The following is a 21,470-nucleotide window of genomic DNA, read 5'->3' as shown; positions in this document are numbered from 1 at the left end:
GGCCGAATAATATTGCATGCCCCACTTTTCAGTTTTTAATTTGCTAAAAAAGTTTAAAATATACAATAAATTTCGTTCCACTTCACGATTGTGTCCCACTTGTTTTTGATTCTTACCCAAAAAATTAGAATTTTATATCTTTATGTTTGAAGCGAGAAATGTGGCAAAAGGTAGAAATGTTCAAGGGGCCAAATACTTTCTCAATGCACTGTATGTTGTTAAATGTTGGTGACCCAATAAAGTCTTTTCCGAGTGTGATACCCTCACCCTGTGTTGTCTGAGTAGTGTTTTGCCCACGGCAAAGGAGTATGGGCATTGAGTGGGATGAGTTCTGGCCTGTGTAGTCTTTCTAAAGAAATCCACGCCAGCGGATGAGAGCACCCAAAGACTCTCGTGACTCTAATTCACTAGTACAGAATAGCAAAGTAATAAATCTTTTGTTAGTGTGTCTCTGCACCATGTGTTTTATTCACATAGCTTCACAGTACGAATATTTACAGCGAACATATATACCCACACAACACTGCTGAATGGACAGTGCACTCACACTAAGCTCTGCGACATATGCACATTTACATACACACTGCTCTGCTACATATGTACATTTACATACAAAATCTCTGCTACATATGTATATTTACATATACAAACACAACTCTGCTACACACAGTAGCAGGTAAAAGTTTGGGCACCCATGGTCAAAATTACTGTTATTGAGAACAGTTAATCAAGTTGAAGATAAAATTATCTCTAAAAAGGTTCAAATTAAAGGTGACACATTTCCTTTGTATTTTAGGAGAAAAAATATACATATTGTCATTTTTTACATTTTAAAAATTACAAAAGTGAAAATGCTCCGATGCAAAATTTTGGGCACCCGGCATGGTCAGTACCTAGTTGCACCCCCTTTTTCAAGTATCAAAGTATCATTTTCAGAGTGCTAGGCAGCTGTTTAGAAAAATCCATGGCTGCTGGTTTTTTGACACAAGGCTAGAGGAGGTTGGGTTTTTATAAAGTAGGGAGCATCACCCGAACTTTCCAAACAATGATAGTGAAAAAGCCATAACTCTAAAAGGCTAATTAAGGTCTGAAACCTTGGTCAAAGGTATCTAAGCACACAAATCTGAAAGAATGCCTAAACTTTTGCATCGGCCCATTTACCTTTTTGCAATTTTTAAAATATATTTTTTTCTTTTGTCTAAAATACAACAAGGAAATGTGTCATCTTTAACTTTAGGTCTTTCAGAGATTATTTCATCTTCAACTTGCTTAACTGTTCTCAATACCAGTAATACTGACCACGGGTGCCCAAACTTTTACATGCCACTGTATGCACACTTACATATATACAGCTCTACTAAATATACACATTTGCATACACATACACTATATATACACAAACATGACCCCATGTTGTAGTTCCTTCAAGATCATGTGATTGATTACATGATCTGAAAGGTCCTTGAGCTAGTCGGGTGGAAGGTTCTTCAGCTGCTCACTCAGGACGTGCAGCTTCTGTGCAGGTCCTGGTACCTTCCTCTCATGCTCTGCACCAATCAGTTAGATAAGTGTGGAGCTGGAGGAGAGAGAGCGGTGCTTTCAGTGATCAGGAAGGACACTGTCTCATTGTTCTCCTCTGTCACAGAAATCTGCCTCCAGTCTGCAAGACGCTCTCAATTAGTAGCAAGATTTTTTTTTTTGATAAAAGTATGTCTTATAGTCCAAAAAATACAGTCAGTTTTAAAGCAATAGCTCTATCTCATTTAATTATACAAATGTCAGTTATCTGTTTTTTTACAGTTTGCCAATAACATATATAGTTTCTCTCCCTGTCTGAATTGTTTTCGATGGTCAACAAGATATAATTTTCTAGAAAATCATTTTTCACACTCTAGATATGATAATGACTAGTCTCTATGTGGGATTTTTGATGTTTAAAGGGGTTGTCGACTACTTTGACAACCCCTTCTCATTCCCCATGCTTGATTCTGTTAAAATAAAAACAATTACACAAACTTCCCAATCCAGAGGTGTCATCATTTGCATTCCCAAGGCTCATGTGAGGTAATTGTGAGCCTTGCGCCCAATCAGTGCTGGCGTTACTGTCCCCACCTTCAAACAAATCAAACAATAAGAGGAAGTCGGAGAGAAGCTGGAGCCCTGGCTTCCTGTTGATGTTCAACAAGTCCAAAGGCGGCGACAGTGAAGCCGACTGAAGCCAATTGGGGGCAGGACTTGTGTGATGTAGCAACCTCACATGAGCCCCTGGAATGCAAGTCTCAACACCACTAGAACGGCGCTGACACGGAATGTGATTATGAGTTTTTTCATTTTAACGAGGTCAAACATGAGGAATGACAAGGAATTTTCAGTTAAAACAATTTCCAATATACTGAACATGAAAAGGGCTTCTTCCCTGTGTGACTTCTCTGATGTTTATTAAGAGTTGATTTCCGTGTAAAACATTTCCCACATTAAGAACATGAAAAAGGCTTCTCCCTTGTGTGAATTCTTTGGTGACTAAAAAGAGATGATTTCATCACAAAACATTTCCCACATTATAAACATGAAAAAGGCTTCACCCCTGTGTGAGTTTGCTGGTGCTTAACAAAATTTGATTTGTGTTTAAAACATTTTCCACATTCTGAACATGAAAAAGGCTTAATCTCTGTGTGAGTTCGCTGGTGCTCAGAAACACGTGATTTATGGTTAAAACATTTACCACATTCTGAACAGGAAAAAGGTTTCTTCCCTGTGTGAATTTTCTGATGTGAAACAAGATCTGATTTCTGCTTAAAACATTTCCCACATTCTGAACAGGAACAAGGCTTCTCCCCTGTGTGAGTTCTCTGATGGGTACCAAGATCTGATTTCTTGTTAAAACATTTCCCACATTCTGAGCAGGAAAAAGGTTTCTCCCCTGCGTGAGTGCTCTGGTGACTAAGAAGATTTGAATTCTTGATAAAACATTTCCCACATTCTGAACATGAAAAAGGCTTCTCCCCTGTGTGAGTTCTCTGATGCTTAACAACATCTGATTTCTGGTTAAAACATTTCCCACATTCTGAACATGAAAAAGGCTTCTCCCCTGTGTGAGTTCTTTGGTGTATAACAAGATTCCATTTCCGGTTAAAACATTTTCCACATTCTGAGCATGAAAAAGGCTTCTCCCCTGTGTGAGTTTGCTGGTGATTTACAAAATTTGATTTCACTGTAAAACATTTCCGACATTCTGAACAGGAAAAAGGCTTCTCCCCAGTGTGAGTTCTCTGGTGCTTAACAAGATTTGATTTGTGGTTAAAACATTTCCCACATTCTGAACAGGAAAAAGGCTTCTCCCCCGTGTGGGTTCTCCAGTGGCTATCAAGATGCCCTTTCTGGTTAAAACACTTCCCACATTCTGAACATGAATAAGGCTTCTCACCTGTGTGAGTTCTCTGGTGCTTATCAAAATATGATTTATCGTTAAAACACTTCCCACATTCTGAACATGAATAATGCTTCTCACCTCTGTGAGTTTTCTGGTGTATTACAAGATTACTTTTCCGGTTAAAACATTTCTCACATTCTGCACAGGAAAAAGGCTTCTCCCCTGTGTTGGTTCTCTCATGCCTAACTAGATTTGATTTCTGGCTAAAACATTTCCCACACTTGAAGCAAGAAAATCTATTTTCTGCTTTGTGAATTTTTTGACATTTAGGAAAACACTTTTCGAGGGGAAAACTATTTGCTTTAGGAGCAATTTGTTTTTTAATGTTTATTTTGTGACTTTGATTTTCCTTAGTAGTTGGTAATGAATCCGAAGACAGGACCTGTTTCAAAGGCTCAGATGACAGATCTTTGCTGTGAAGGAATGATGGTACATCTGGAGTAATGGCATTCACTTCAGTTGTATCCTGTGGGATCTCTAGAACATCTGATTTAAAAATTGAAGATACCAGCTGTCCCTCTGATCTCCTGCTACAGTCATCTGCCAAGAATAAAACCAATTGTTATATTTGAACAAAAAATATCCTTGAATTTTATATTTTTGGACATTTCTACTTAAACTCTCCGTAAAAATAGCAAGTTAGGTAAAAATATAGAATTATTCACCAAGACAATGACAGTTCATAGTCTAATAAGAAACTGTGAAGACCCAGGGTCTTCCATGAGCATAATACTACTCAGACAAAACAGGGTGAGGGTAAAACAGTGCGGCAATACTTTATTGAACCACCAAAAGGACAATAAACACATAAAACAGTCCCAGCAAATACCCAAGATGGTGCAAAATTACACAGTCTCACTCTTCCGCTAGCCCGCCTAGGAGTAGAACAGCTGCGACTTCCAGGCCTAACTTCCTCAACTGGTGGCCTCCCACTTTTGGCGGGCCCCCACACAGAGGAGGTAGCTTCGGAAGCTGATAGTCCATCGAGCAAAAAAGGCCAGGGAACCCAAGGGTCCCACCTTGGTCTACGAGAGTTTCTATGGAGCCAATTTTAATGTGGATACCCTCAAATGAAAGCTGAAAGTCTGAACTTCAACTGCATCTGAATTGTTTTGTTTAAAATTCATTATGGTACTGTCTAAAATCAAAATTAGAAAAATGTTGTCTCTGTCCAAATATATATGGACCTAACTGATATATATATATATATATACACACACACAGGGTGGTCCAAAAGTAGGTGGACAGAAAATAAAAACATTTGAGTTAGGCTGTTGCTGTCACTGGGGAACAACTTGATTCATTATAATTTTGAGATACTTATCTCCTGTGACTGTTCCATCAAAAAATATTGGTCCTAAAACACCAAAACTTGAAATCCCACCCCAAACATTGACACCAGGCTCATTTAGTTGTTGCTCTAATGTTAAATGCATGTTCTCATTATACCAGTAAATACAATTATGTCTGTTAATATGGCCGGAGAATTTGAAAGAAGCTTCATCACTCCACATAATGTTATCTAAAATTACTGGATTTTCTTCAATTTATTTAAGCATAATCTCACTAAATTGTAGCCACCTGTCTGGATCATCCTCCAATAAACCATGAATTAGACGTGGACGATAAGCTTTCCACCCAATAGATTTCAGGATTCGCATGATAGAAGCTCGTGAAATTCACAATTCCAAAGAGGCTCTTCTGGTGGACTTTTTTGGACTCTGAACAAATGTTTCAGCAACAAGTTGTTTATTATCTGTACAGTTTTTGGAGCATTAAGGATTGAGCCAGTGGCATTGAATTTGTCACGAATGCGGTAAATGGTTTGTCTCTTTGGGGCTTGAGTATCAAATGTTTCAACCCAACTTGCTCTAACGGTCTCAGCATTTTGAGATTTCCAATACTCTGTTAAAATCCATTTTCTTTGATCTGTATTTAAATTATTTGCCATTATGTGTTATCTGAATCATCTGAAAAGAAAACAGATTTGGGGGAGATCTATCTGTGAAAACTAGATCTGTGAAACTGGCTCAGTTGCCCTTAGCAACCAATCAGATTCCACCTTTCATTTTCCAAAGAGTCTGTGAGGAATGCCTTTATTTGTGAAAAAAATGGAAATTTGGCAAAAATTTGACAATTTTGCAATTTTCAAAATTAGATTTTTTATGAATTTTTATTCAGAGAGATATGTCACACAAAATAGTTAATAAATAACATTTCCCACATGTCTACTTTACATCAGCACAATTTCGAAACCAAAATTTTTTTTTATTAGGGAGCTATAAGGGTTCAAAGTTGACCAGCGATTTCTTATTTTTTCAACAAAATTTACAAAACCATTTTTTTAGGGACCACATCACATTTGAAGTCACTTTGAGGGGTCTTTATGACAGAAAATACCCAAAAGTGACACCATTCTAAAAACTGCAACCCTCAAAGTGCTCAAAACCACATCCAAGAATTGTATTAACCCTTCAGGTGCTTCATAGGATTTTTTGGAATGTGGAAGAAAAAAATTAACATTTAACTTTTTTCCCAAAAATGTTACTTTAGACCCATTTTTTTTTAAATTTTCGCAGGGGTAACAGGAAAAAATGGACCACAAAATTTGTTGTGCAATTTCCCCAGAGCACGCAGATACCCAATATGTGGGGAAAAAACACTGTTTGGGGGCACAGCAGGGTTCAGAAGGGAAGGAGCTACATTTGACTTTTTGAATGTAAAATTTGCTTGAATAATTAGCAGACGCCATGTTGCGTTTGGGGAGCCCCTGATGTGCCTAAACAGTGGAAACCCCCCACAAGTGACACCATTTTGGAAACTAGACCCCTTAGGGAACTTATCTAGATGTGTGGTGAGCACCTTGAACCCCCATGTGCTTCAAAGAAGTTTATAACATGGAGCTGTGAAAATAAAATTTTCACATTTTTCCCACAAAAATGTTTTTCAGCCCCCAGTTTTGCATTTTCATAAGGGTAACAGGAGAAATTGCACCATGCATCTTGTTGTGTAATCTTTCCTAAGTAAGCCGATACCCCATATGTGGGGGAAAACCAATGCTTGGGCATACGGCAGAGTTTGGAAGGGGAAGAGCACCATTTGACTTTTTGAATGTAAAATTTGGTTGAATAATTAGCGGATGTGCCCCTGATGGCCGCGAAGCATATGGGGCGGACACTCGAGCATGTCACTTGAGCACTCGTGATACTCGAGCACCCGATGCAAACTCAAGTAGCGAGCACTTGCGCTCAACACTAGTTGCCATATTGTTACCTTTTTCTTTTTTACTTTTGAAAAAAATCCCAACCCTAACCCTACCCTAACCTGAACCCTTACCCTACCCAACCCTAGCTGAACCCTAACTCTATCCCAACCCCAACCCTAACCACAACCTCAACCCTAACCCTAGCCCAACCCTAACCCTAGCCCAACCCTAACCCAACCCTAACCCTAAACCCAACCCTAACCCTAACCCTAGCGTTTATTTTTTATGCCGTTCCTCATGCAGTATAAGTGATTAGACGACTTTATTCTTCGGGTCAGTGCGATTACAGTGATGCCAGGATCATATTGAGTTTTTAGGATTGACAGCTGTCACACACTAAAAGACGCTTTTTTTGTAAAATCTAGTTTTTGCATCGCCATATTTTGAGAGCTATAATTTTTCCATATTTTGGCCGATAGAGTCATGTGACGCTTGTTTTTTGCGGGATGAGTTGACGTTTTTATTGCTGCCATTTTCAGGCACGTGACATTTTTTGATCGCTTTCTATTCCGATTTTTGGGAGGCAGAATAAATAAAAACCAACAATTCAGGAATTGTTTTTTTAATTTTTTTTTATTCTGTTCCGCGTGTGGTAAAATTGATAAGGCAGATTTATTCTTCGGGTCAGTACGTTTACAGCGGTACCACATTTATATAGTTTTTATAAGTTTTGGCGCTTTTACACAATAAAAGCTATTTTTTAGAAAAAAAAAGTTTTGGAAACGCTTTATGATGAGAGCTATAACTTTTTTATATTTTGGCTGATGGAGCTGTATGGCAGCTTGTTTGTTTGCGGGACAAGATGACGCTTTCAGGGGTACCATTTTTATTTACATTCGTCTTTTTGATCGCGTGTTATTCCATTTTCTGTTTGGCGGTATGATGATAAAGCATTGTTTTTTGCTTCGTTTTTTTTTTTTTTTTTACCGTGTTCACTAAAGGGGTTAACTAGTAGGACAGTTTTATAGGTCAGGTCGTTCTGGACGCAGCGATACCAAATATGTGTTTTTTTTTCATAATATTTATTGATGGGTACATTATAGTTTTATTTTTGGTGGATTATTATTTATTATTTTTATAATTTTTTACAAATTTGTTTTTATTTATTTTTTTCATTTTTTAACACTTTTTTTTATTTTTATTCTTTGTCCCACTATGAGACTTTCACTTTTTTTTATCCTGATCGCCTGTATGGCATAGGGGTGGAGCACCATCCCTGTGCTATACAGGCTGTCAACGCTGCAGATGCAGAAGATACTTTGGTCATGCACTGCGCATGACCAAAGTATCTTCCTGCTGTCTGGGGACCCGATGTTGTCATGACGACATTGGGTCGTCATGGCAACATCCAGGAAGCAGCGGCAGACAGCGTTAGACACCGGCAGGAGAGGTGAGTATCGCGATCACCTCCCCTTGCCACCGTAATGCTGCGATAGGTACGGGACCGCTCTCAGCACATAGCACCGGGTGTCAGCTGTGACAATCAGCTGACACCCGGTGGCGATCGCACCTGCACAGCCTGTGTGCGGGCAGGATCGCCATGACGTACCAATACGTATCTGGCTCTTAAGTCCCAGGGCGCAGATACGCATTAGTACGTCTTGGGCTTTAAAGAGGTTAATCCCATAGAAACGTTATGGGGGAGTTGAAGCTCTGAGTTGCCAAGCGACAGCCTCAAAATTGTAATTATTTAGAGATGATCTGCAAAGAGGAGTGAATCAAAATTCCTCCTGACATGTGCGCAAACCTCATCATCAACTACAAAAAACGTCTGACTGCTGTGCTTGCCAACAAGGGTTTTGCCACCAAGTATTACATGTTGTTTGTCAGAGGGATCAAATACTTATTTCTCACTGCAAAATGCAAATAAATTTATCGAATTTATACAATGCGATTTTCTTGATTTTTGGGGGGATATTCTATCTCTCAATGTTAAACTTAACCTACCCTTAAAATTATAGACTGTTCATATCTTTGCCAGTGGGCAAACTTACAAAAACAGCAAGGGATCAAATAAATATTTCCTTCACTGTATGTCCCTTAGATAGTTACAACTGTCCTTTCAAGTACACATTCACAGGTCAAAAATAAGGGAAGATATTATTCCACTGGGCTCACGTCTCATTGTTTGTGCATTTAATCAATTTACATAGTTGGTATAGCAGGAGGACTCTTGTAAATCAATAATTAGGTGGCTTTAATACAATATGTAATTAGCATATTAACAAACATCTTTGTTTCCAGACCAAGAGAAGTCAACATTTAGGTTTATACACATAATAGTATGTCCTGCTTGACCAGCCAAAGAAAAATACATGCATTCACAAGTCAATACAAACACAATAGTGTATTTCTCTTGGCTTAACAAACATAGACGTCTGGCTGATTAAGATTAGAAGCTGTTTCGTCACAGAAACCTCACAGGATGAACCAGTTGAGCGTGGTGTTCAACTGTTTGTTTATTCTGCCTCTCAAATATGGAATAAAAAGCCACCAATGTTATGTTGGCAAAAATAATAAAAACTTCAACTCATCTCACAAAAAACAAGTCCCCACTCATCTATCAGTGGAAAAACTGAGGTTTCCACATTTGCAGCACAATGGCTCTTGAAAAGCAACATGGCTTCTATAAACCTATGCACCAATATTGTTATGATCTGCAACATAAACTAAGGAAAGAATGGGAAAAGCTGTTCCTACAGTAAGGCTAAGCTGAATCCCTACGATGCAGCGGGCAGCCTGTTCCTTGTGAATAGACCCGCCTTAGTCCTCGGCTAGTCTGAACGGAGACCTATAGAATAAAGGCAGGGGTCCCTAAAAGAACTAAGGACTGGGACAAAAATGGGACACCTCCTAACAGAAGTTGTTGCAGAGCAAAAAGATAAACTGAGAAAAAGTACTAGAGGTCCCAGAGGACCAAGCAAACTAGACAGAGATAGGTACCGAAGCACCTGGCTAGAGAGACAGGCAAAAAACACTGAAGTCCAGCAAAGCCAGAAGGGCGGAGCTGGAATATATAGGCAGCTGGTCACGTGACCGCAAAACACAAGATAGCACAAACTAACAGGAGGGTCCTAATAGTACCCCCTGTTCTATAAGGATCCTCCAGATCCTCCAGGCCCAGGCCTATCAGGAAACCTCCTGTGGAAAGCTTTAACAAGCCTAGGAGCAGAGACATCATCCGTCCTTACCCAGGAGTGGTCTCCAGGACCGAAACCCTTCCAGGAGACAAGATACTGTAATATCCCTCTATGCCATCTTGAATTCAAAATACGAGAAATTTCATATTCACCGTCTTCCACCACAGGAGGAACTGTGACAGTGGCGTCCCTATTAGAAACGTCAGCCTTTTTCAACAAGGAAACATGAAACACAGAATTAATCTTCCAGAAAGTAGGAACATCCAACCTGACAGCAGATGGGTTAACAACCTGAAGCACTTTAAATGGACCCACAAACTTAGGACCCAGTTTTTTAGAGGGAATCCTCAACCGCAAGTTCTTCGAGGACAACCAAACCATGTCACCCACAGTAAACAAAACCTCTTTACGTTTCCTGTCAAAATACTTCTTGGACTTCTTGTTAGCCTCTTTCAGGTTACAACGTACATTAGTCCAAACTCTCTCCAAATCACCGGAAAAATTCTCATCCTCCGCCACCGCCGACCCCAATTTGGAGAACGAACCAAAAGACGGATGTCTCCCAGTGCAACAAAAAAAAAGGAGAACACTCAGCAGAGGAGGATGCATGATTGTTAAGAGCAAATTCTGCGAGAGGCAGAAACTCAGACCACACCTCGATTGTCCGCCACAAAACAACGCAAAAACTGTTCAACATCCTGGTTCTTTCTTTCTGTCTGTCCATTAGACTCAAGATGATACCCAGACGAAAATGACAAATGGACTCCCAACCTGTCAAAAAAAGCACGCCAAAAGCGAGCCACAAACTGAGGTCCTCTATCAGAAACAATATCCGTGGGAACGCCATGGAGCTTGACAATCTCCTTAACAAACGCCTTAGCGAGTGCCTTGGTGCAGGGCAACTTAATGAATGGAACCAAATGACACATCTTACTAAAAGGGTCTACGACCACCCAGATGACAGTAAAACCCTCGGACACAGGAAGATCAGTAATAAAATCCATAGAGAGATGCGTCCAAGGCGCACTAGGAACCTCCAGAGGGCAAAGCAACCCCGCAGCAGGAGTATGTGAAGCCTTTGACCTAGCACACACAGTACATTGACGCACCCACTTGATGACTTCCTTCTGCCATCCAGGCCACCAAAAACTGCGACTGATAAGTCTCTTAGTCTCCGAAACTCCTGGATGACCTGCCAACCGAGACTCATGGCACTCCACAAACAAATCTCTCCTAAAGGCTCTAGGCACGAACAACCTCCCATGGGGAGTGTTAGATGGAGCATCATCTTGAGCATTCAGAATCCCATTCTCCAAATCGGAGTCCAATGCTGCCACAACTCCTTTCTGCAAAATGCTCTCCTCCTCCTCGGTACCGACCGTAGGAGAGAAGCTGCGAGATAAAGCATCGGCTTTAACATTCTTAGTACCAGGGATATAGGTAACAGAAAAATGAAACCGAGAAAAAAAAAGTTCCCACCTAGCTTGACGGGCATTGAAGCACTTGGCAGCATCCAGATAGATCAAATTCTTATGATCTGTAAAAACCTGAATAGGAAATCTAGCGCCTTCCAAAAAATGACGCCAGTGTTCAAATGCAAGTTTAATAGCCAGCAACTCCCGATTTCCAACATCATAATTGAGTTCGGTTTCCGAAAATTTTTTCGAAATGAAGGCACAAGGATGTACTCCACCCTTGTTCTCCTGAGACAAAACTGCTCCGACCCCCAACGATGAAGCATCGACCTCGACCAAAAAAGGTTTGGTCTCATCAGGCTGTATAAGGATAGGGGCAGAACTGAACCTCTCTTTGAGATACTCAAACGCTTCAATGGCTTCAGTAGTCCACTGGGTAGTATTCGCACCTTTCTTGGTGAGATCGGTTAGAGGTTTAACAATTACAGAAAAATTCTTAATGAATTTCCTGTAATAATTGGCAAAACCCAAAAACCTCTGTATAGATTTCAAACCAACAGGCCTAGGCCATTCCTGCACAGCCTGAACCTTCACAGGGTCCATCTCAAAGCCCTCGCTGGAGACAATGTAGCCCAAAAAACTAATTTTCTGCACAGCGAACTCACATTTCTCCAGCTTAGCAAAGAGTGAATTATCACTCAATAACTGCAAAACTTCACGTACACTCTGCCAATGGGACTCTAAATCTGGTGAATAAATCAAAATGTCATCCAAATACACAACCACATTCTTACCAATCAAAGGTCTCAGGATGTCATTAATAAGGTTCTGCAAAAATGCAGGTGCATTGGTAAGACCGAAGGGCATCACCAGATTCTCAAAATGACCTACCGGAGTGTTAAAAGCAGTTTTCCATTCATCACCCTCCTTCACACGTAACAAATTGTATGCCCCTCGGAGATCAATTTTTGAGAACCACTTGGCTCCCACTAACTGGTTAAACAAGTCAGGAATTAACGGCAATGGGTAGGAATTGCATACGGTAATTGTATTAATTTCACAAAAATCCAGACATGGAAGTAAACCGCCGTCCTTTTTTTTTAACAAAGAAGAATCCGACTGCCACAGGCAACTTAGAAGGTCTAATGTGACCAGCAGCCAGGCTAGTCTCTATGTACTCCTCCAAGGCCTTTCTTTCAGGGATAGTAAGATTAAACAAGCGACTTTTGGGAAGAGTAGCACCGGGAACAAACTCAATGGCACAATCATAATCCCTATGAGGAGGTAAAACTTGAGACTCCTCCTCCGAAAAAACCCTCCAAAATCTTGAATAGGTACTGGTAATTCCTCTTTTTCCACAGCAGCAATGCGATCATTACAACATTTATCATAGCACTTCGGACTCCAAGACTTAATCACATTAGTAGACCAGTCCAACAAAGGATTGTGCAGTTTTAACCAAGGCAATCCTAGAACAACTGGAGAGGGCAAATTATCCAAAACAACCAAGTCCAAAATTTCTTGGTGAACACCATTGATAGTGAGGGGAAATGCAGCAGTCTTGTGAGTAATACATTTCAAAGGAGTGTTATCAATTGCAATCACAGAAATAGGAGATGACAAAGGTTTGGATTTCAATTTAAGTTTTTCCAAAAACCCTTTATAAATCACATTAAGTGTTGAACCACAATCCACAAATACCTGAAATTCAATCAAATCTACCTGCAGAGTAGTACACCCAGAAAGGAACACTTCTACAGAGCGTAAACAAGCTATACGGGCATAACTGACCTTTTTATTTCTTTACTTCAACGACGCTCACAATACTTAATCAAATGATCAGCTTTACCACAATAAAGACACAAACCTTCGGTGAATCTCTGATCTCTTTCTTGAGAGCGGAGTGACATCGCCCCAGCCTCCATTGGTTCTCCGCTGTCAAAGCAGTTTTTCAGGAAACTAGGACCTGAAGTTACAGGAGTCTTTACATCATTGACCCTGGACCTTATTCTCCTGTCCACACGAACAGCTAACTGCATAGCTTCTTGCAGAGTCTCAGGTGCAGGGAATGCAATTAGCAAATCCTTAACCCTTTCACTCAGACCAGCAAGAAATAAACTCTTCAGCGCCGAATCATTCCACTTAACTTCTGAAGCCCATCTCCTGAAGTGTGTGCAATAAATTTCAACATCATCTGAACCCTGATTCAAACGTCTAAGTTCTGATTCAGCAGATGAGATTCGATCAGGATCGTCATATAATAGCCCCATAGCAGAAAAAAATTCCTCAACAGAACATAAACACGGATCATTAGGTTGGAGAGAAAAGGCCCAACCCTGTGGTTCTTTGCGCAAAAGTGACATAATAAACCCAATGCGCTGTGATTCATTCCCAGAGGACCTCGGTCTCAAACGAAAATATAACAAACAAGCATTTTTAAAGGAAAAAAAATGTTGCTGTTTACCATAAAAAATATCAGGCAGTCCTACCTTCGGTTCCACAAAATGCGCTCCAGGACAGCTACTCACTGTTATGATCTGCTACAAAGACTAAGGAAAGGCAGGAGATCTGTCCCTACAATAGAACTAAACTAGATTGTAACGGGGAACCTGATCCTGCGATCAGACCCGCAAAAGTCCTCGGCTAGTCTGAACGCAGACCCATAGATGTGGGGGAGGGATCCCTACAAGATCTAAGGACGGGGATTTAGTTGGACACCTCCTAGCAGAAATAGTAGCAGTCAAAGACAAACACACAACAAAAAAGCAGAGAGGTCATAAGACCTAGCAAAACTAACAGAGTACGGCAATAGAGCAACAAGCTAGCTCAACAGTAGTAAATACAAATGAAGTCCAGCAAAGCCAGGAGGGCGGAGCCGGATTAAATAGGCAAAATGGTCATGTGACCAGCAAACTAAAAAAAAACCTATGAATTTTCTGTAATAATTGGCGAAACCCAAAAACCTCTGTATCGATTTCAAACCAATAGGCCTAGGCCATTCCTGCACAGCTTGAACTTTAACCGGGTCCATCTCAAAACCTTCACTGGAGATAATGTAGCCCAAAAAACTAATTCTCTGTATAGCGAACTCACATTTCTCCAGCTTAGCAAAAAGTGAATTGTCCATTAATAACTGTAATACCTCACGTACGCTCCGCCAATGAGACTCCAGATCCGGCGAATAAATCAAAATGTCATCCAAATACACAACCACATTTTTGCCGATTAAAGGTCTAAGGATATCATTAATAAGATTCTGAAAAAATGCTGGAGCATTGGTGAGACCAAAAGGCATAACCAGATTCTCAAAATGACCCACAGGAGTGTTAAAAGCAGTCTTCCATTCATCACCCTCCTTCATGCGCAACAAATTGTATGCCCCCCGGAGATCAATTTTAGAGAACCACTTGGCCCCCACTAACTGGTTAAATAAATCGGGAATCAATGGCAGTGGGTAAGGATTGCGTACAGTAATTTTATTAATCTCACGAAAGTCCAGACAAGGACGTAAACCGCCATCTTTTTTTTTTACAAAAAAAAAAAAACAACAGCCACAGGAGACTTGGAAGGCCTAATGTGACCGGCAGCCAAGCTTGTCTGTATGTATTCCTCCAAAGCCTTTCTCTCAGGAATAGTAAGATTAAATAAACGACTCTTAGGAAGAGTCGCTCCAGGGACAAATTCAATGGTACAATCATAGTCTCTATGGGGAGGCAAAACCTGCGACTCCTCCTCAGAAAAAACTCTCCAAAAATCCTGAATAGGTACAGGCAATTCCCCTCTATCCACAGCAGCAATGCGCCCATTACAACACTTGTCATAACACTTAGGGCTCCAGGACTTAATTTCATTGGTAGACCAATCCAGCACAGGATTGTGCAATTTCAACCAGGGTAACCCCAATATTACTGGAGAAGGCAAATTATCCAATACCACCAAATCCAAATTCTCTTGATGAATACCATTAATAGTGAGGGGAAATTCACAGACCTTGTGAGTAACACTCTTCAAGGGAGAGCCATAGACAGAAACCACAGCAATAGGGGATGACAAAGTTTTAGGTTCTAATTTAAGTTTTTCTAAGAATCCCCCATCAATTACATTCAGAGTAGATCCACAATCCACAAATACCCGAAATTCAATTAATTCATCCTGAGCAGCAGTAGTGGCAGATAGGAATACTCCCTAAGAATTTAAACAGGCAATACGGGCATGACTGACCATTTTTTTTTCTTTCTTCATACGAAGCACACAGCTTTTAATAAAATGACCAGAATTTCCGCAATAGAAGCACAAGCCTTCAGAAAGTCGGCGGTCTTTTTCCCGAGAGCGAGGTGCCATCGCCCCAATTTCCATCGGCTCTCCATTGTCAGCACCGAACCTCTCAGAACTCGAAGCTGACATAGCAGAGGATTTGCTCACATTAACCCTTTCACGCAGTCTCCTGTCCACCCGTATAGCTAATTGCATTGCCTCCTGCAAGTTTCCAGGTGTGGGATAAGCAATCAGTAAATCCTTTACCCTTTCACATAGCCCTGCAAGAAACAAGCTTTTCAAAGCAGAATCGTTCCACCCCACCTGGGCAGACCACCGACGGAAGTGAGAACAATATTTTTCCACATTACCTGATCCCTGCCTCAAACGTCTTAATTCAGACTCAGCAGATGAGACACGATCAGGATCATCGTACAACAAACCAAAAGCAGAAAAAAAACTATCCACTGATCTAAAGCACGGATCACTAGGATGGAGAGAGCAGGCCCATCCCTGAGGATCTTTGCGCAAAAGTGACATTATGAACCCTATGCGCTTTGATTCATCACCAGAGGATCCGGGTCTCAAACGAAAATATAATAGACAAGCATTTTTAAAAGAAAAAAAATCTTGTTGTTCGCCAAAAAATAGATCAGGCAGACGTACCTTAGGTTCAACAAAATGCGCTCCAGAACAGCTACTCCCGTGTTGTTGGAGCTTGGTCACCTCCAGAGAGAGTCCCTGCAAGCGTTGAGCCAAATCTTGCACCGAGACCATGATGGAAAACTGGAGGTCTTTCCTTAGAGAAATTTTTTTTTTTTTTACTGGCTGGACTTACTGTTATGATCTGCTACAGAGACTAAGGAAAGGCAGGAGATCTGTCCCTACAATAGAACTAAACTAGATCCCTACGATGTAACGGGGAACCTGATCCTGCGATCAGACCCGCAAAAGTCCTCGGCTAGTCTGAACGCAGACCTATAGATGTGGGGGAGGGATCCCTACAAGATCTAAGGACTGGGATTTAGTTGGACACCTCCTAGCAGAAATAGTAGCAGTCAAAGACAAACACACAACAAAAAAGCAGAGAGGTCATAAGACCTAGCAAAACTAACAGAGTACGGCAATAGAGCAACAAGCTAGCTCAACAGTAGTAAATACAAATGAAGTCCAGCAAAGCCAGGAGGGCGGAGCCGGATTAAATAGGCAAAATGGTCATGTGACCAGCAAACTAAAAAAAAACCTAACAGGAGAGTTGTAACACTCACGTGTTGCTGAAGCTCAGCCACCTCCAGAGACAATCCCTGCAGGCGTTGAGCCAACTCCTGGACGGAAACCATATCGATCCCCGAATATCTTTCCTATTAGTTTTTTTTTTTTGGGGGGGGGGGGGCTGGACTACTGCTATGATCTGCAACATAAACTAAGGAAAGAATGGGAAAAGCTGTCCCTACAGTAAGGCTAAGCTGAATCCCTACGATGTAGCGGGCAGCCTGTTCCTTGTGAACAGACCCGCCTTAGTCCTCGGCTAGTCTGAACGGAGACCTATAGAATAAAGGGAGGGGTCCCTAAAAGAACTAAGGACTGGGACAAAAATAGGACACCTCCTAACAGAAGTTGTTGCAGAGCAAAAAGATAAACTGACAAAAAGTACTAGAGGTCCCAGAGGACCAAGCAAACTAGACAGAGATAGGTACCGAAGCACCTGGCTAGAGAGACAGGCAAAAAACACTGAAGTCCAGCAAAGCCAGAAGGGCGGAGCTGGAATATATAGGCAGCTGGTCACGTGACCGCAAAACACAAGATAGCACAAACTAACAGGAGGGTCCTAACAAATATCCACTCTCAGAAAGTCAAATCTCCCCCTCGCTTCTGAGCCTTGCAGTGTACCCAAATCACATTTAGCATCCATGTATTCGGCATTACTATAGTGAGAAGAACCCACTTAATTTATGGTGTGTGTCTCCTGGAGCACAATCTGGGCACTATGTGTTGGGGAATAAAATGGCATATTTGCAATTTTCACTCGCAACATCCACTGCGTGCTAATTTCTGGAAAGTGGCTGAGGAGTCAAAAATAGTCACTATTCCTATAGATTAATTCACTGAGGTTCATAATGTCCAAAAGGTAATCACTTTATGGGGATTTTTACTGCTCTGGTTTTCTGCCATTTTGTTATATTAGAGCTTCTGAAAATGGTGGGTCCTATCTCCTCTGGGATCTGCTCCTGCGACGTCTGCTTCTGTCACCAGGAGCTGCCTTATTCATCCTGCAGGTGGAGCAGGTAATGGAGGAGACATAGGAGCCAGAAGCTCTGGATGGCGCAGGTTCTCTCCAGCCACTAAGATTAGGGTTGCTGGGACCAATAGTACCATCCAGTCTGGCAGTATGAGTGTGTGTGCTGTCCAGCTGCAGTAAAGGGCATGGTGCCAACTGGAAATCATGACGCCCTACTAAAGCTGGAAGCATATTGCTGGAAGCTGCCAGATACAGCCTTGTTCTCCTCTGGTGCAGTCCTCTGTGCTCAGCTCCCGGCTTGTGTATTTGTGACCCGGGCCCATTTACTGAGTACTTTTGTGTCTCCTGACTTTTCTCTGCCCAGCTACCTGACTATTCTTCTTCCCATCTCACACCACAAAACAGCAGGTAACACCGTGGCCCAAGCCTAGGGGTCTCTGTGTAAGTCCAGATCCATAGAGAGGGGTTTAAAGGGTGATGAGCAAAGCAATCCGTGGGATCTAGAAAATGGAGTAGAGAGTGCCAAACTTGTTCAGGGAAGCCATCTTTTGAGCTGCCAGGTGATCATGAACAGCGCCCTCAATACATTGTGTCTGCAAACTGTTCCAGCAAGATCTGCAATCAAATAGCTAAATGGCGCTCCTTCCCTTCTTAACCTGCCATGTGCCCAGACAGTAGTGTACAACCGTATGTAGGGTATTGTCGGATTCAAGAGAAGGTGGAAAATAATCTGTAACGTCCATTTGTTTCCTATTATCCTTTGTGAATAAATCCAAAGTTATCACCATATAAAGTGACACACGTCAGATTTGAAAAATGGGGCCTGATTAGGAACAGAAAACTGGCTGCAGGAAGGGGTTAAATCAGAGTATTTTGGGCACTAACTACTGTAGTCAAAAACTGTGACTATAACACATGTATGAAATGATCAAACTCAACAGTCTTCATCAGTAAAAAAATTAGTAACTAGTGATGAAACCTCTCTGGGGTAATTAGATTATGGGGCTTGGTGGCTCTTGGCAATCTAAACTATCGTAAGGAACAATATTTTCTATTAAATGAGTTTCAAGAAGAAATATTAGACATTCAAAGAGAACTTTTTATAATAGTGCAGAGCTGAGGGGTCTTAAATTTAGCTTAGAGATATATCATGGCACAGGTGTAATGTTTTTATGTAGCTTATCTCAATCTTTTTTGAAGTTAGTTGGTTTTAAAAGAAATTGAAAAGTCATGATAAAGGGAAACTCTTTTGTTATTGTACAGAAATTCACACTTGGCCCTCACTGCACATTTAATGTTGTCGATTATAAAAGCAGAGTTTGGCCAGAAAGACTGGACTTGGTCTTGTAGGAACCATATGAGCACATTCAGCAGCAAAGAAGGTAGATTCATCTAATAAGATATCAGGGTTCTAGGAAGCCAACAGCATCATTACCCTTCGCTTTCTCTAAGAGGCCCATCATAATTTTTCTTCAAGTGATTTTCTAACTTGTCAGCACATTCTACGTACACTGTTATTTGACTTTGCAAATTACAGATCTGGGCAGGTAACGGTCAGCGTCTTCTAATCCCAGAGTGCAGGTGGATTTTCCAGGTTGTAAGTTCTATAGAAAAGGGCTTTCAATACCCAAAGTCATTTGAAAAGTTTTGGGTGGAGGAGAATGTTGTGGTCTAGAGGCAAAATGGTGATCACACGATTGTGATACAGCAGACCCTACGCCAATGATAAAGCAACCACAGTCGGTGACTGAGAATAATCGGTAACTTCTCTACATTTAGTGGTCAGTACTCACCTGGGTAGTCATATGTAGGAATCTCCTCTTTACACCGCTCATCACCCCTCACATATGTCTCTGTAGTTTTAATATGGGTCAGATCTTCACCCTGAAACAAATATTGTAAAAGTCAAAGACAGATGGAGAAGTCACATCTATGATCAGCTCTAATCCTGCCATCTCCACCATTCTCATTACACAAGTATAAAACATATAATACTGGGGGATAAAACAAGACTGAGCACAAGACCATCACAGCGGTCTACACATCATAGGGGAGATCTCATGACACCTTCTCTCCATCTACCTGATGATCCTGAGGAACACTGGGATCTTCTTGTTTACAGTCCTGTAGAAGAAGAGGACGGGGACATCTCTCTGGTGTTGTCCTCTTACTGGATAGATCTGGAGGAAACACATACAGGGACTGAATTCATTCTTTACATACAGATAATTATAGGCTGTGTGTATTTAGTCCTGTCTATTACCTGATGTGAGGGGCTGGGGAACCTCCATCATGACGTTCTTGTACAGATCTTTGTGTCCTTCTAAATATTCCCACTCCTCCATGGAGAAATAGACAGTGAAGTCCTGACACCTTATAGGAACCTGACAAATACAATGACACCATCATCCCCCAATCCCTTCATAGCCTTACTGTGCAATGTCCCAGCATTCCCAGCAGTGTCACCTTTCCAGTCAGCAGCTCAATCATCTTGTAGGTGAGTTCTAGGATCTTCTGGTCATTGATGTCCTCATGTATCAGGGTGTGTGGTGGAGGACCCGTGATTAGGCTTAAGGGTATTCTCCATTCCTCAGACACAGGGTCCTGACAGCGCTTATTAGAGGTCTTCTTCATTACTGTGTAATCCTGGTTATGGAGAGACACATTAATAAATCTCCCTCCAGACATTTACAGAGTCCTCACCTCTTCAGTTCTGTCCATCTGTTATTCCCATAGATAAGAATGATGTAATGTGACGTCATTAGAATCTCTCACCTCTCCAGTAAGCCGGAAGAGGATCTCTAGGGTGAGGTGTAATATCCTCTCCGCCATCTTGTCTCTGTCCATATGCATCTTTGATGGGTAAATCAGGAAAATTCTCTTCTATAGAAGATCTTCACTGAGAGGATCTGATATTGTAGGGACCTGAATGAGAAGAAGATGAGCCGATGTACCATCATAAAAATCCTGTGCAATAATACAATTACTGGAGATAATAAGAGGAAACATATGAGGAGATTTATAGTTTAATTTTACAGTATTTAGTTTTCTTCTTCATAACTACTAATAAAACCTATATCTTTTAGGCCACAGACCACAAGCAGTTTCTTCCTCGGAGTCTGCAGCTGAATACGTGTCACATAGACTCATCTTACATAACGCTAATTCTCGTCTCATTTACCGACACTGGAATCGGCATTAGTAATACTGCAGGAGATATTCATTACACGCGACATTAGAAATAACTACTTCATGATGAGGATTCTACTACGGCTCCAGAAACATAATTGGCCAGAGTCCGTCACCGACTACATCACCACCGGCCGTCTATATGAATGTTTTCCGTCTTCCCCGGACTGTAATCTTCTATCACGTTAGAGCTGATGTCTGATTCACACACAGAAATTTGAGGCTTTTATAAAAACTTTTTTATTTGCACAAACACCGCAGACAGAAATTATTTGAAGCCAAAGTCTCCATGTACAGTGTATTATATTAACATGTTTCAAAAGAAAATTGGCACCAACAGTTTGTGAAAAAAGAAAAAAAACATGCAAAAAGCATAAGATACATTTTGTTATTTTTCAATACATTAAACGTTTGTTTTAAAAAAAATAACTCTTTTGAGCACCAGAACATAGATGTTCACCGCAGGGATGGCACAGGTGCGGCTGCAACAAAGACCCTGGCAGTTTAACCACTTGCTGCTGTCAAAAGCAAACATGAC

The 21,470-nt window shown here is 41.1% G+C and overlaps 1 protein-coding gene across 1 annotated transcript; it reads right to left on the bottom strand.

Annotated features, from left to right (window-relative positions):
* Positions 1 to 1,024: 1,024 nt before the first annotated feature.
* Positions 1,025 to 20,703, bottom strand: LOC141221138 (uncharacterized). The gene is given in 7 exon segments (XM_073666487.1): positions 1,025 to 3,970; positions 19,537 to 19,627; positions 19,826 to 19,923; positions 20,007 to 20,127; positions 20,210 to 20,389; positions 20,519 to 20,647; positions 20,650 to 20,703. Coding segments are annotated over 7 exon segments (2,085 nt in total). The 3' UTR covers positions 1,025 to 2,558.
* Between the last annotated feature and the right edge of the window lie 767 nt (positions 20,704 to 21,470).

The sequence above is a fragment of the Phyllobates terribilis genome, unplaced genomic scaffold (assembly GCF_046119375.1).
Source record: "Phyllobates terribilis strain yellow unplaced genomic scaffold, ASM4611937v1 Scaffold_321__1_contigs__length_2177432, whole genome shotgun sequence".
Taxonomy (NCBI): domain Eukaryota; kingdom Metazoa; phylum Chordata; class Amphibia; order Anura; family Dendrobatidae; genus Phyllobates; species Phyllobates terribilis.
Note: the sequence above shows the minus strand (reverse complement) of the source record. Positions and strands in the feature narration are given on the sequence as shown.